Here is a 16,686-nt window from a genome sequence, read left to right as displayed (position 1 = left end):
TTTATCATTGGCCTATAGTCCACAGTAATCCATTTTGCCACTGAATTTGTCTATCTTTCCAAAATAAGGGCTTTTTTAGGACGTGTCAATGTACAAAGGCATCAGACGGACAGTTTGAGCATCATAAACACTGCGTTTTTAGGTCGCTGTGTCAAGATGGACATAGTTTGAAACTAAGGAAAACAGGTCTCGAGATCCCAGCATTTGTCCATTTGTTTGAACGCAAGAATGCATTCTCATCTTGTGCTGTCACTAGTGTCAAGCAAGACGAGTGTGGTTTGTTTTCAGTACAGCTGCTCGTTGCCTAAACAGCTGGAGTTTCGCTCACTGTCCCCTGCAGAAAACAGGTGGTATTCCGATTGTAGGAATATTCCTTAATATGGTCCAGGGATGTGATTGTGTAAAAATGTTTATGCATTATTTATATAATTAATTACACTTAATTAATGTGTTAAATCAACAGCCTTAGATTACTCTGAGAACAGTCCAATGTACAGATGTGGTCAAGGATATCTCCTTTAATCACTACTGTCTGCTTCAAACACAGCTCCAATACTTATTCCCATGAACCTCTTCAACTTTGACAAAAACAATTTACATTCAGTACACACAATCCTTCAACAGTTTATGGGCATACCATCTGAGGCTAAAACCATTTTTCAGAGGTCTTGATACCACTCAAAAAAGCTGTGTGAATAATTTATGCCAACTAGACTTCTCTTCCTGAAAATTCTAAAGTTCTGACACTTCTTTGACAGGACTTAGTGAATGGGTACCGCTGTCTTTGCCCGCCTGGCTTCTCAGGTGAACAATGTGAGAAGGATGTGGATGAGTGCGCTAGCAGCCCATGCCTGAATGGCGGTCGGTGTCAGGATGAAGTCAATGGATTTCAGTGCCTGTGTCCCGCTGGCTTCTCTGGTCAGCTGTGTCAGGTGAGAGAAAGTCACACATTCCACAGATCATTTGCTTTAAATGGAAAATTTTGTCTTCATATACCCATCCTTATTTTGCTTAAAACTTGTTTCATGGGAAAAAAGTCAAACAAGACTTTTTATTAAACAAGATATTATTAAAATGTCATAGTTGCATTTAACATTTCATGAAAATGCATGGTGATCACTGGCTGTCAAGTTCAGATCCATTTTTGATTTAGTTTATTTAAAAATATATATATCTTTGGTCCTAAAACAATTGTGCAATTACACTAACATATATTTTACTGTATGTAAATTATGAAATTTAAGAAGTGAGTCCAGTGCCCAACCAAAAATTTTACATATTGTCCCTGCTTGTACCCTTTAGAAAGAGAGACAGAAAAAAAGAGTGGCTAGGTTTGTGACCGGTAGGGTTTGGCTACCTCTTGAAAATATTCTCCTTATTTATTTTCATTCTCCCGAGTGTTTCGGTGTGCTGTTTCCTGGCAAGCCCTGTGAGGAGCTTTCTACAAACCAAAAAATGCCTGAATATCATTTTCCCCTCAACATTGAGCTTGTTTCTTCTTCTCTAAATCTTTCTCTGGTGTAGCTGGATATCGATTACTGCAAGCCCAGCCCGTGTCAGAACGGTGCCCAGTGTTTCAACCTGGCTTCGGACTACTTTTGCAAATGTTCAGATGACTACGAAGGCAAAAACTGCTCACACTTGAAGGACCATTGTCGAACCACATCATGCCAAGGTGAGAATCACTGTATCTCTTTATACACTGCCCCTGAAACCCACAGTAAGATGATCCGGGAGTTGCATGCCATTGTTCAGCTGCTGAGTAAAGCTAGATTACAGGCCCGTGTTCTCTCCCACCACCTTCAGGGAGAAAGACAGGGAAACAGCTCAGATTCTGTTACATGAGGCTTTTTCAGTGAGCTATTTGACAGTAACCTCTCTGGAGACACACATTCTCTTAAACACTTTTTATCCCTTCCAAAACCTTGTGAAAGTTTGCCAATTTCTTAACAGCTCTGTGTGTGTTCTTGTGGTAATGACTTGGTGGGATTCTCTGCCTTGGCTGTGTATACATGTGTGTTTTTGGGGAGGGAGTAAGTCAGACCAACCCCACAGCTAGATAAACCCATCATGTTTCTTTCAACTCATGGAAGAGAACGAGGGCTTATGTGCATTATAGGGCCTCATCACCCACTCTGCAGTGCAAGAGTGGGGGTAAAAAGGGATTTTCACCGTAAAGTGAACCGTAAAAGATCTTAAACCTTTGCCTGGATCCACACATTTCTGGAAAAGTCATAGAAAAGTCACAAAAATGTATTGATCAAAAATGGTGGAACCTTTTTTTCCCTTCAATTTTTTTTTTATATATATAAAAAAAATCAAGCACAGCTTTCCTAGGTTTTATGTTAATTGCTGTTGGCCTGCAATGAACCTAGGGTTTTAACCCCTCAAGCTTTCATTCTTTCACAGTAATTGACAGCTGCACTGTTGCTGTGGCATCTAACAGTACGCCTGACGGGGTGCGGTATATCTCCTCAAATGTCTGTGGCCCTCATGGACGCTGCCGGAGTCAGGCAGGAGGCCAGTTTACGTGCGAGTGTCAGGAAGGATTCAGAGGCACCTACTGCCACGAGAGTAAGACTGAAAGCTTACCTCATTTAAAGGGATAGTTCACCCAATATTTTTAATTCTGTCATTAATTACTGACCCTCCTGCTGTTCCAAACCTGTGTAACTTCGTCCGTGGAACACAAAAGATTGTAAGGGACTAAAAGACTCAGTCGTCATTCGCTTTCATGGCATCTTTTTTTCCATACAATGAAAGTGAATGGTGACTGAGATGAACATTCTGTCTAACATCTCCTTTTGTGCCCCATGGATGAAATGCCAGCAATACTAGTTTGGATAAACATGATGGTGAGCATATGATGACTGAATTTTTAACATTTTTGGGTGAACTATTCCTTTAAATTATTTTAATGTTTGGCCTATGATTTCTAATGATACAAAACTCTTATGTTTCTTGTTATTTTTCAGATATAAATGACTGTGAGAGTAATCCATGTCGGAACGGTGGAACATGCATCGATAAAGTAAATGTATACCAGTGCATTTGTGCTGATGGCTGGGAAGGAGTTCACTGTGAAATCAGTATGTTGATTTGAATACATTTGTCCGTGGTTTTCTCTTTATCAAACGTTTTATAATTGTTTGTACTTTCTTGGGCTAATTCTTTCTTCTTGTTACTTTCTCCCCATTTTTTTTGTAGATATAGATGACTGCAATTTGAACCCCTGCCTGAACAAGGGAGCATGTCAAGACCTGGTGAACGATTTCTACTGCGAATGTAGAAATGGCTGGAAGGGAAAAACCTGCCACTCCCGTACGAATCACTGTTTTCTTTATGACTCGCATCGTTTTTTTGCTGTTGTTGTTTTTTTGTTTTTGAGTTTTTGTTTGTGTGTGCATGAAGTTGTAAAATAATACTGGATCAATATAATAATTTCAGGTGACAGCCAATGTGACGAAGCCACATGCAACAACGGAGGTACATGCCATGATGAAGGGGACATCTTCAAATGCAGATGCTTACCTGGCTGGGAAGGAGCCACCTGTAACATAGGTTGGTAGCAGTTGCCAAGTTTGGTGGCGCCCATTCAGTTTCACTCTCTTAGAATGTGATGCAACTCATGTTGCTAAGTTTTTGCAAGGGTTTTGGAATTTTTTTAAAGCTTTTTTTAAAATAATGCTCTTTTCTAAAATGTTATGATGATGTAATTGAAAGGGAAAATAAAAATAATGTCATCATTTATTCACCCTTGAGCTATTTCAAACCTGTATGACTTAACCTGTATGAACACAAAAGGAGATATTAGTCTTAGTCACCATTTACTATCATTGCATCTTTTGTTTCATACTATGAAAATGGTGACCAATATTGTCATTCTGCCGAACATCTCCTATTGTGTTCCATGGAAGAAAGAAAGTCATACTGGTTTGGAACATTTTGAGGGTGATTAAATGATGACAGAATGTTCATTTGTGGGTGAACAGTCCCTTTAAACCCTAGTTAATTCAGAAACTCTTAAGAGTTTGAGACCAAGTCAAGGTTGCCTTTGGGAATGGGAGAAAATTGCTCCAATTGAACGGCCCATGTTCAGTCGGGCCAGTTTACAGTTTTGAACTGGATCAACTTTTCTAGACACACTCTCTCTCTTTCTGTCAAAGCGTTGGCCGTACTTTAAATAGCACAATCTGTAAAATAAGCCCTTCAGATTTCGCTCGATGCAGAAAACATCATATCTGGCTTACAGTCCTCTAATAATTCTTTTGATGGGAAATTCAATCAGAGCAAGCCTTGGGAAATGTTATACTTGGTTAGATTTCAAAATGCAGCGGGTCTGTTTTAAGTGTGGCAGTCTTGTTTTGGTTGTAGTCGTGTTTATCTGTACAGTTCATAAGTTTAGTTCAAAGGGTTCTGACCTCTCTTGTGGCTCCTCTGCAGCCAAGAACAGCAGCTGTCTGCCCAACCCATGTGAGAACGGCGGCACCTGTGTAGTCAGCGGTGACTCCTTCACCTGCGTCTGCAAGGAAGGCTGGGAGGGACTCACCTGCACAGAGAGTAAGTACGATTTTGTTCTTGTAACTTTTTTGATAGAAATAGTTTAAATAGTTAGTGAGGGGACTAGTTTCTCTAATAAAAGTGAATACTTTCATTTCTTCAACTTACGTTCACTCTCTCCTGCTCGCATTGAGTCAGTGAGTAAAGGAAAGTTTCTCTTTCCTGGCCTTTTCTTGCTCATTCTTTTCCACTCTTTCTCTCAACCCACCTCACACTGGCTGGACATTGTAGATAGCTGCCAGCTATGAAGGAAAAATTTAAATAAGGGAAAGTGGAGACAGATGTCAGCCCCCCCCCTTCCAAAAGCCGAACCTCCTCTCCTCTGTTTCTAATTTTTTCATTGTGTCTCATGTATTGTTGTACACCTCTCACTCTCTCCTTGGCATCTATGTGAACTGAGACTTAAAGGAATAATTCACCCAAAATTGAAAACTCTCATTATTTAATGGTGCACTCTGTAATTTTTTCCAGATTTTTAAAAGTTGAACTTAAAAAGACATAAATTGTAATTTTGCAGTATATGTAGGAAATCATGAGCACTCACATTAAAATGAAGAGTCCAGTCATATCAGTAACCATATAAAAGCTGTTATGTTCTACATGGAGAGGGTCCTCACATGGGGGCTGCCATGTTAGAGCTTAATCTCAGTAACCGTCCTGTTATTTGACACTTTCACTCATTGATTGAAGTAATCATGGCTGACTGTGAATACTAAATTTCTACAATGGCATCTGAAACTGAAAACGATTGATGTTAAATGATGCTGCATCCAAGCCACTAGGTGTAAGTGTAAATCCAAGAAGACATAAAGACAAAAGTTACAGAGTACACCTTTAATAATTACTCACCATAATGCCACTCCAAACCATATGACTTATTTCCTTCCATAGAACACAAAAAGTTTTTGGAAGAAATATAATTGACTCTTCACTAAGTCCTGCCTTTAAAGGGTTTCTGACCAATCCTATCTTTGCAACTGTTGCCGGCTGCCATTACTCTGACACGTGTTTGCTGTTAGAGTCTATGAGAGTAATGTGTGTTTGAGTTGTTTTAAGCAAGATTGTAGTGAAATTCGATTTTAGCTTAGTTTAAGGGTCAATTGCCATATATTTTGACATGCAGTCATGTGCATCATAATCAGCTTGTTTCGTTTAGATGCTGTAAACTGGAGTGGAACGATGATCTAATTTGAGGAGAAATAATGATCTTAAATTTCAGTTTGTCTATCACACAAAGGGATGGTATGGCTTCAGAAGACATAGTGCACGACAACTTTTACGACAAGTCGTATCGACAACTTTTACTGTCCTTTTTTGAGCTTGACCGCCAAGTCATTATTCACTTTCACTAACAAAGTCATATAGGTTTGGAGCAAATTAGGGTGAGCAAATAATGCTAGAAGTTTCATTTTTGGGTGAACTATTCCTTTAAAAATGACTGAAGGTTGAGGAATCACAACAATCAGCGACTCTGCCAAGCTTAACGCCCATGCGTTCACATATACGCACGCGCACACCAACACAAGCTCTGACTTGTTCACTGTTGTTCTTTTTTCTGGGCACACATGGGTGTGAAGTCTAACAAACCGTTTTCTCTCTCTCTCTCTCTCTCCCTCCGTGTCTCTCTCTTTCAGATACCAACGACTGCAACCCACACCCATGGTAAGTCCTGGCAAAACATTTGCGCACACAGCCTGCCGCTGTAAACAGGCCCATACAGCTGTGCCGCACTTTCTCACACTCTCTCACAGTACTGGGAAAGAGGCACTCCCATAGCTTCTGTCATTCCAATGGTGCGTTCAGATCGCTGCCTATTGTGCATTTGACATTGAGTTCATCTGCTCGAGAGCTGGTCTGAGCAAGATTCTGTTGTTGTTGGGAGTTAAATTATATCAAATACTGCATGCAGTAAGCAGAGTTGTTGAGTGATATCCCTGCATAATAGATTATCTTGTAGTATTTGACACTTAAGCTACACTTTAAAATGTATAAATGTCTGTTCATTATATAATAAAATATCAAACCAAGTGGCATTTATTTTAAAGAAATATGGCACAGATGTACTTTTTAAGCAAAAGAGTTCACATAAAGAGTTTTTTAGGTCACAAATTCTAACACAATAGACAAAGTATTTGGACAATATGTGGTTGGCAACCGTTAGTGGAATATGTCCATAGCTAATGTGATGAAATACACCTATGGTTACTCTGCTAGGCAACTTGTGTGAATTTGAGGGGATATGACTTCATACATCCACTAAAAATGTATGCGGAAAGGTGAAGTTAGTTCTGCGAAAAGGTTTAGCAACATTTGTTTGCAGATGCCACTTGGTTAACTAATGGAGTTACATTTTTTGTTTGATACCTAGTGGCCATTCAGAGTGATCAGATTCTTGCAATAAAAAAAAGCTAGACTCAGAGCAACAAAAACAAAAAAGTGCGTTTGATGTGAATGGCCCCTAAAGTGCCTAAAAGTGTCCAAATAGTTTTGGGACCAACATATGTGTTCCATATGTTCAAAATAGTGGGATTTTGAGTCTCTTTTCTCATTTGTAATGGTGTGATGATGTCTGAACTGTGTCTGACCCTTGACCTTTCTCTATCCATAGCTACAACAGCGGGACGTGTGTGGACGGTGAAAACTGGTATCGTTGCGAGTGTGCCCCAGGTTTTGCCGGGCCGGATTGCCGCATAAGTGAGTGTTAGATGAAGCCTGATCCCAGTCCTGATCCTCTTGGCTGTCAGCCCTGTTAATGTGCAATACATCTCTTCAAAAACAAACAAGAGCTGGAGCAAAATGCACGGTCTAGCCACCCAATTAGCCAGCCCTCTGGGCAGAATGCCAAAAAGCCAGCAAGCACGTTTCTTGCATTCAACAGCGCTGATGTTCACAGCCCCTTGGAGAAACTGGCTCGCAGTGACCGAAAGCCAATCAGCCTGGTTATCCAGCTCTGATTAGAAAGCTCATTTTGCTCTTTTAAACACTTTCATCTGGCTGTAAGAGACATACCTCTGGCTTTACTGTTTGATACACCCAAACTTGCAAATGAGCTCAGCATGCTTATGACATTGCTGTCAGCTGAGCCCAAGATGTTATTGCCCATTTGGGTAGGGTGTCATTTTTTAGCTTGTCTCAATCAAAAGTATCACTGAGTTAGTTGCCAAATTTGCATGGCTAAACTAGGAAACTAGTATTATAATGGTTGAAGGATAGATGTCTTTGCTTTTTTCTCTTTTTGATCACTTTCTGGAATGTTTTTACCAAATTTGAAAATTCAGAACGTGATTTCTAATGGGTTCTCCTCCCACCTTCAGATATAAACGAGTGCCAGTCTTCTCCCTGTGCGTTTGGCTCTACCTGCGTTGATGAAATCAATGGTTATCGCTGCCATTGTCCACCTGGAAGAACAGGACCAGAGTGTCAAGAAGGTGAGAGTCATATAAGCATGTGCAAACAGATTTTGCACACATACACCACATAATCTTATGGACCTCACCTGTTTCCTCGAGAGACCTTAATTTCTTGTAGATAATCTCCTGAATCCTAACACTGAGACTTGCATGAATACCACCAAAACTCTTCCTGTCACAACAAAGCAAACACTTAAATCTTGATTGACTTAAGTCAATGTTTTAGTTCTTCAAAAAGCTCATTAATTACTTGAGCAGAGGTAATTCTTTACTCAAAAAGATCAAGCCAAACAAACCCCTTTCCACCATGAAATCTTGGTTCCCTGGGGTGGTTGTTTGTAATGTCTGATTAGAAGCATCTGGTACTAATTCCTGTTGCAGCTGATCACATAAATACAGTAAAAAAAAAAAAAAAAAAAGTAAATGGTTTTTTTTATATATATTAAAACCTTTCCAACATTTTTATATAGTTACGTGCAATACATGGGCTGAGCTTTGGAGGAAATTGAACCACAGGGAATGCATAATGGATATTGTAGGATTTACTATCTTGCACTGAATAAAATAATAAAAAAAACAATTTCAGCCATTGAAAATGCTTCAGTGTCCTAATTATGCATTTACATGTAGTTGAACACAAATGCACTCAGTAGGGTTGCCACTTTTGAAGTTTTAAAATAAGGGACACTTAAAGGGGGGGGCGTATCACGGCACAACCACATCCTCCACAGTTTTAGTAATAAATAAGTTGAGTTAATATGCGTTATTAATAGAAATTGTATATCCTTTCTTTTATGCTAAAATGAGAACTTTCCTTACCCATGAATTATAAAAAAAAGAAATACATCATTTATATGTTAAAAATATATATATTTTTATTTTTTTCATATTTAGGTGTACATTTTGGTTGGTTTATACATATTTTTTTATTTGTTTATTTTTTTTTTATTTCACCTGTACTTGTCTTTTATGATTTTATTCATACATTGTTTGATCTTATTGAACATTTATATAGAAAAAACTCCACAGTTTTACCACCATTTGTAGGCAAATTATCCAACTTATGTCAATATTAAATTGGCGATCTGGAACAATTTCACCGTGAAGCCATCTGACCAGCTGACTATCCCATATTTTACATGACGAGTAGCAACCCTAACACTTAAAAATAGTATTACCAAATCAATTTGCCAAACCATTAAATTCCAATGCAACATTTCTGGGTCCTGTTTACACATTTACCTGTGGCTGAACACAAATACACTCAGTAAATACAGTATTACTATATCTTTTTACCATATATACAGGTGAAACTCGAAAAATTTGAATATCGTGCAAAAGTTCATTAATTTCAGTAATTCAACTTAAAAGGTGAAACTAATATATTATATAGACTCATTACAAGCAAAGTAAGATATTTCAAGCCTTTATTTGATATAATTTTGATGATTATGGCTTACAGCTTATGAAAACCCCAAATTAGAATATTGTGAAAAGGTTCAGTATTGTAGGCTCAAAGTGTCACACTCTAATCAGCTAAACACCTGCAAAGGGTTCCTGAGCCTTTAAATGGTCTCTCAGTCTGGTTCAGTTGAATTCACAATCATGGGGAAGACTGCTGACCTGACAGTTGTGCAGAAAACCATCATTGACACCCTCCACAAGGAGGGAAAGCCTCAAAAGGTAATTGCAAAAGAAGTTGGATGTTCTCAAAGTGCTGTATCAAAGCACATTAATAGAAAGTTAAGTGGAAGGGAAAAGTGTGGAAGAAAAAGGTGCACAAGCAGCAGGGATGACCGTAGCCTGGAGAGGATTGTCAGGAAAAGGCCATTCAAATGTGTGGGGAGCTTCACAAGGAGTGGACTGAGGCTGGAGTTACTGCATCAAGAGCCACCACACACAGACGGGTCCTGGACATGGGCTTCAAATGTCAAACGTCTTACCTGGGCTAAAGAAAAAAGAACTGGTCTGTTGCTCAGTGGTCCAAAGTCCTCTTTTCTGATGAGAGCAAATTTTGCATCTCATTTGGAAACCAAGGTCCCAGAGTCTGGAGGAAGAATGGAGAGGCACACAATCCAAGATGCTTGAAGTCCAGTGTGAAGTTTCCACAGTCTGTGTTGGTTTGGGGAGCCATGTCATCGGCTGGTGTTGGTCCACTGTGCTTTATTAAGTCCAGAGTCAACGCAGCCGTCTACCGGGACATTTTAGAGCACTTCATGCTTCCTTCAGCAGACAAGCTTTATGGAGATGCTGACTTCATTTTCCAGCAGGACTTGGCACCTGCCCATACTGCCAAAAGTACCAAAACCTGGTTCAATGACCATGGTATTACTGTGCTTGATTGGCCAGCAAACTCGCCTGACCTGAACCCCATAGAGAATCTATGGGGCATTGCCAAGAGAAAGATGAGAGACATGAGACCAAACAATGCAGAAGAGCTGAAGGCCGCTATTGAAGCATCTTGGTCTTCCATAACACCTCAGCACTGCCACAGGCTGATAGCATCCATGCCACGCCGCATTGAGGCAGTAATTAATGCAAAAGGGGCCCAAACCAAGTACTGAGTACATATGCATGATTATACTTTTCAGAGGGCCGACATTTCTGTATTTAAAATCCTTTTTTTTATTGATTTCATGTAATATTCTAATTTTCTGAGATTCTGAATTTGGGGTTTTCATAAGCTGTAAGCCATAATCATCAAAATTATATCAAATAAAGGCTTGAAATATCTTACTTTGCTTGTAATGAGTCTATATAATATATTAGTTTCACCTTTTAAGTTGAATTACTGAAATTAATGAACTTTTGCACGATATTGTAATTTTTCGAGTTTCACCTGTAGCATGAAATTCATCGTTGTAATATACTTGTGATTTGATGTAGGGAACACATGTGGAAATGTTAGATTAGCAGTCGTGGTGTAGTAGTGGCTAAAAGCACTAAATGTGTAATCAGAAGGTCGCTGGTTCGATCCCCACAGCCACCACCATTGTGTACTTGAGCAAGGCACTTAACTCCAGGTTGATCCAGGGGGATTGTCCTTGTAATAAGGACACTGTATGTTTCTTTGGATAAAAGCGTCTGCCAAATGCATAAATGTAAATGTAGCAGGCGAATCGGTTAGCATGCTAACAGGAAACACAGAAATGTTTCATTGGACGATTTGTTGCTTTGGTTATGAAACGTGATGTCATATATTGCTTAAATTATATTACTTAATAAATTGCTTATATGACATTAATTCATATAATTTTACGATTAAGACAATATAAATCTTCAAGCAATACTCTAGAATTTACTATCAGGCACCGAATAGAATACACACAACAACTTTTTACTGCCAATGAAATCACTTTAAGGTCCTGTGGACACCCCATTCCCATTGACATCAGCCTTGTCATGTTTATGTCATTCACAGTTATTGGAAGACCCTGTATTGCTAATGGACAAATAACTGCTGATGGCTCCAAATGGGAGGAAGACTGCAACATCTGCCAGTGTCAGAATGGAAGGGTTCATTGCACCATGGTAACTTATCAGCTAGACAAGCATTTTCTTAAGGACTCCTAATCATAATAATTTACTCAGGAAAATATTTGTTCCATTTAAGATTTAAAATGCTCATTATTCTTCTGTTTAGATGTGGTGTGGACCAAAGTCATGTCGGGCAGGAAAGGGTAGAGGTGGGTGCCCTGTTGGCCAATCCTGTGTTCCCATTAAAGAAGAGCACTGCTTTGTCAAACCCTGCCCCAGCCTTGGAGAATGCTGGCCGCCAGCTCCTCCTCCAACCTCCAAATGCCACGCCAGCTTCTCTTACCAGGACAACAGCTGTGCCAACATCACATTCACCTTTAACAAGGAGAACATGCCTCAAGTGAGTCATACTTTTACGGGAGAGAGATTGAATTATGAGCTTTAGGGCCATTTCCCCCCTTCTTTAAATGTCATCTCCACCCTTCTCTAACTCAGTGTAGAACTGAGAGAGCAGTTAAAGATCAGATTCTCTTCATCTAGGAGACAACGTTCCTCTAGGGTGAAGTTTTCCAAACTAGCTCAATTCTTGCATGCTTTGTTGTCATATCCAAAAGATTTTTTTTCCTGCTGAAAGAAGCACAAGAAATATGTCTTGTACAATAAGCCTTGGCACAGGATCCTTTTCCGAACCCAGGCATTCCTGAGCTAATATCCCGTAACGCTTTAATACTTAAGCAGTCATCGTATAAGTCTCGAGTCTGAGAAAGACCGCTGGCAGCTGCCCACCAGCCAAGTAGAATTGCTGAGCGAGAGACAAGTGAGTGCAACAAAGGACAGTGACAAGTATAAAGAACTTGTGGTTCTTCTTCTAATGGGCTACAGCAACAACAGTGAGAAGGCAGCATAAGGGAGGAGTATAGTGGGATTAATATTTGACAAGGGAAGAAACGTACTGTCTTTGTCTCTTTTACTTTCTCCCTAGCCATCTACATTTTTCTTTTATTCTTTGTCTTTTCCCTCTGGCCAAACTGTAATCTCTGCTATGGGAGTCAACCCCAAAAACTGAGGAGCAGTTATTGGGGATTACCATGCATATTACACTTAAAATCATGAACCAACTCAAGTTAGATATTTCTGTTCTTACAGGGCTTAAGCATAGAACATGTATGCAATGAGCTAAGACATTGGTACCTGCTAAAGAACCTCACAGCGGAGTATGCGGAGTCCATCACATGTGAGCCATCTTATTCAGCCAGCAACGAGATTCATGTCAGCATTGTAAGTACATCTTTTCAATAGAGCCTTAACTTGCAAGTAAGGCTCTACAGTTTTTCTCAAAAAAGTACTTTTAGGTACTCATGTTGAAAATGTACTGTAGTTTATGGAAGAAGTGTTTTTCTTCTGCAGTCAAATGTGATAGTCATGAGTTTCCATTTCTTCTGCAGTCCACAGAAGAGCCCAGGTTGGACAGGAGTCCTATTAAAGAAATTACAGTTCAAATTATTGATCTGGTTAGCAAGCACAATGGAAACAACACCATCATCAACGCCATCACCGGCGTACGCGTTCATCAGACACGAAGCCCCAAAACTTGTAAGTGCCTCTCCATCACACAGGTTTGGACTTATTTTGGCAGGATACGGGATTTAATCAAGTTAAATGTTTGAAATTTAGAATAATGGTTTGGCATGTCCTGCATGTCCAAGGTACTAAGGTTTCCACAGTCAGGGCCAGTTCCGTTGCACTGTCTGTCCTTGGTCTGTCTTGCTTGAGCAACGTTCAACCATCGAAAGAAGCTTTAAGTCATTGAAGCCATGGAATGTTACATCAACTCTGCCAGTTGGATGGAACTTCAATTAGACATCAGGACCCTCTTTATGCATGCTGTTCATCAAAAATGGCATCCAAATCTTCTGCTGAGCTGCTTACTCTCTCCCTAACTTGAGAAACCTTAAAAACATGTGTGCCAGCCTTCTCTGTATATTTGTCTCGTCTGAAAATAGGAAAATTTTACTCTTATTCCTATTCTGTAAATTGATGTATGACTATATTTTCCTACACCACTTCTGTGCACACTCCAACTTTTTAGAATTACCCTTTCAATTGTACTGATATTCATTGCATGGTAACAGTAAATGGTGTTTCATAGACAGTTTACAGAGTTCCCATGGTCATGGTAAACCTGGATATATCAGGGAATTTTAAAATGGTGTTTTCCAGGACTTGAAAGGTCATGGAAATTTCTATATTTCTTTTATATCTTACTCGCCCTCATGCCATTACAGATGTGTATGACTTTCTTTTATATGCGGAACCCAAATGAAGATTTTTAGAAGAATGTCTCCGCTCTTTTGGTCTATACAATGCAAGTGAATCGTAGTGTCCCATGTCAGTGGTCAACTGTATACTTTGAAAAGGCTTGAACGCCTGACTGTGCCAGAGATATAACAGCATGTGGAAAAACAAAGTATACCCTAGCCTGAAAATATTGAATCACCTACATATTGGAGTGGTGGTGGTGTAGTGGTCTAAGCACATAACTGGTAATCTGCTATCTGTTAATCAGAAGGACACTGGTTCGAGCCCCACACCCACCACCATTGTGTCCTTGAGCAAGGCACTTAACTCCAGGTTGCTCCAGGGGGATTGTCCCTGTAATAATGGCTCTGTAAGTCGCTTTGGATAAAAGCGTCTGCCAAATGCATAAAATTAAATTAAAATTAAAATATTGCTTTATGGTTAGAGCTTGTGCAGAGTAGGACTTGCTTAAAAGCCACAGTGATGCCCAATTTGTAAGCAAATAAATTTTTTGAGTAGCTTTGTTTCTGTTCATTGGTCAAAATGGCGTGAATATCAGTCTGAATCTAAATTATTTAAAAAATGTGGTTTCCAGAAACCAAAACAAGTGGAAAAGACTTGTGAAATCATTGATAAAAAAGGGTAGGGTGGAAAGCTGAGAATAATTTGTGCGAGTCTATGAACGCATGATGACCTTCTTTCTGTGTCTTCTTCCTCAGACTACCTGGTTCCTCTGCTCAGCTCCATCTTCATAGTGCTTTGGATCCTTGCCCTGTCCTCGGCTTTCCTGTGGTGCATACACCGCCGGCGGAAACGGAACACACATGGCAATGCAACTACCTCAACTACAGAGGACAGTACCACCAATAATGTGCGGGAGCATCTTAACCAAATCAAAAACCCCATTGAGAAACTTGCAGCCAATAGTGTGGCCATAAAAGACTACGAGGGGAAGAACTCTATCATTGCCAAAATTAGGACGCATCACTCAGAGGTGGAGGAAGAGGACACGGAGAAACACCTTCAGAAAGCGCGCTTCACAAAACAGCCAGCCTACACGCTGGTGGAGAGGGAGGAGCGAACGCCCAACAAAAATCCAAATTGGATTAACAAACAGGACAACAGAGACTTGGAGACTGCACAGAGCTTAAACAGGATGGAGTATATCGTATAGCAGGCAGCTGTGTTGCCATGCGACCAAACCCGCTGTTCCTCTCCCTCATGCACATACTGGTCAGTTGGCAGAGTCTCGGAGGGGTTGTGCTTCTTAAACACTTTTGCGTCATGTTCTGGACTCTAAGGCTGTTGTTTGCCTAGAATCCATGTGTTAATTTAAGTTTTGACAAGCTGGCTTAACACTGGCAATTGATAGTTGCTATGGATGGCTGGACAACCGAAATGCTGCGTTTCGTATTCATGGAAATCCGATTCGCAAGTGTTTTCCGTTAAAAAGAAAAAAGTTTAAAAAAAAAAGAACACGTACACATTTCAAATGTCTATATTTTTGTGGATACGTTTGAGTATCTGAGTGAGTCTGAAAAGTTTGCATAGACTTTGCAAATAGTTTTTAAGTGTTATTTTTTTTATAATGACAATGCTCTCACAGCTAAAGTAGTTGTTTCTTCTTTATCTAGGAGATGTGTGGAAACTCTCTCTAGTTGGTTTTATTTCTAGTTCTGAACTGAAAGTGCTTTCACAGCTACACACCACAGCAATTGTCAGAAATGAATAAAAAGAACAAAAAAAATATTTATTATTTTTCTCTTCTTGGGGCGGGATAGGTCGGTCAGCACTTGCTGCCAATATGAAGAATTGTGGCAATTTAGAACTTGTGTAGATATGTAAAAAAAATAAAAAAAATAATCACTGTGTATATTTGATTTTATTAACTTAATAATCAAGAGCCTTAAAATATCATTCCTCTTTATTTATATGTCCTGTCTGGTTTCGAAGGTTTTGACAGCTTTGTAAGCCTATAGCTTTGTTCACATATGTTTCAAGTATCAGATACCAAAATTTGAAGAGAAAAAGCAGCCTTTTCTTTTTTTTTTTTTTTTTTAATAAGTCAGGCATTTGTTTAATAAGTCAGGCATTTGTTTATCTAATACTTATGTTTTCCTCTTTATACATTGCAGATATTTCAATATTTGAAACTTCTAACACTTACTTGCATATACTCAATGCAGATAAAGTACAATTCTGGCCGTTTTTTGTTTGGGTACTTGGTGGCAGACACATTGCTTGCTACGCATGAAAAAATAAATGAGTTAAAAAACAAAAGGGAACAAGAGTCTTTTAGTTGCTTGTTGGTTCACCCATCACAGACCGTGATTCAAAGAAATAATTCCTCTTCAGCTTCGGTTTGCAGTATGTCATAAGCTAGGCTGTGAATACTTGAACAGTAGGGGGGCCAATGGAAACACTGTAGGTGACTGCCTTGCTTTCAGGAGTCCTTTTCTTTTGCTGTGCACATGTAGTTTTCTTTAAGTGATTCTTTTATATCAAGACTTTATATAAATCGACAAACCAACACGCTTATCACGTTTGTAAATTCTATGAGATCATGGCAATATTCAATGTTCATTTTTGACCTTATTGTAAAACATTTTTTAGTTTGTTCCTGGCAATATTTTTTGAATGTTATATTTATTAAACATTTTGTATAAAAAGAAATTAAATCTTGTTTGCTAACGATTTGTTCTCTGTTGTGCTAATTTGGGAGTGGGCTTAGGAGCTGTTTTTACAAGAGAATGTTCTTGAGTTAAAAAGGCAGACACAGAAGTGTATTGAAAGTAGCTCCTTAGCTCTGTCTTAGGGGCCATTCACAACAAACTCGTTTTTGCATCCATCTGAGCTGTTATTCTAAGGAAAAATGCGCTTGATGAACGTCTTTGACCATTGCACCATGTCTGATTTCAGCATTTTGTGCAGGAGCATCATG

The 16,686-nt window shown here is 39.3% G+C and overlaps 1 protein-coding gene across 1 annotated transcript in view; it reads left to right on the top strand.

Annotated features, from left to right (window-relative positions):
• Positions 1-16,686, top strand: part of LOC127617695 (protein jagged-1b-like) — a 40,560-nt gene extending 23,874 nt beyond the window's left edge. Inside the window, exons 12-26 of the mRNA XM_052089747.1 lie at positions 759-932; positions 1,525-1,675; positions 2,410-2,574; positions 2,976-3,089; positions 3,208-3,321; positions 3,448-3,561; positions 4,444-4,560; positions 6,195-6,222; positions 7,169-7,254; positions 7,875-7,988; positions 11,392-11,501; positions 11,614-11,847; positions 12,594-12,725; positions 12,893-13,040; positions 14,465-16,686. Coding sequence (XP_051945707.1) covers positions 759-932; positions 1,525-1,675; positions 2,410-2,574; positions 2,976-3,089; positions 3,208-3,321; positions 3,448-3,561; positions 4,444-4,560; positions 6,195-6,222; positions 7,169-7,254; positions 7,875-7,988; positions 11,392-11,501; positions 11,614-11,847; positions 12,594-12,725; positions 12,893-13,040; positions 14,465-14,919 — 2,256 coding nt within the window. The 3' untranslated portion in view covers positions 14,920-16,686. The remainder of the gene's footprint in view (positions 1-758; positions 933-1,524; positions 1,676-2,409; positions 2,575-2,975; positions 3,090-3,207; positions 3,322-3,447; positions 3,562-4,443; positions 4,561-6,194; positions 6,223-7,168; positions 7,255-7,874; positions 7,989-11,391; positions 11,502-11,613; positions 11,848-12,593; positions 12,726-12,892; positions 13,041-14,464) is intronic.

Source organism: Xyrauchen texanus, chromosome 24 (genome assembly GCF_025860055.1).
Source record: "Xyrauchen texanus isolate HMW12.3.18 chromosome 24, RBS_HiC_50CHRs, whole genome shotgun sequence".
NCBI lineage: Eukaryota > Metazoa > Chordata > Actinopteri > Cypriniformes > Catostomidae > Xyrauchen > Xyrauchen texanus.
The sequence above is the reverse complement of the archived record's forward strand: the minus strand, read 5'-3'. Positions and strand labels throughout refer to the sequence as shown.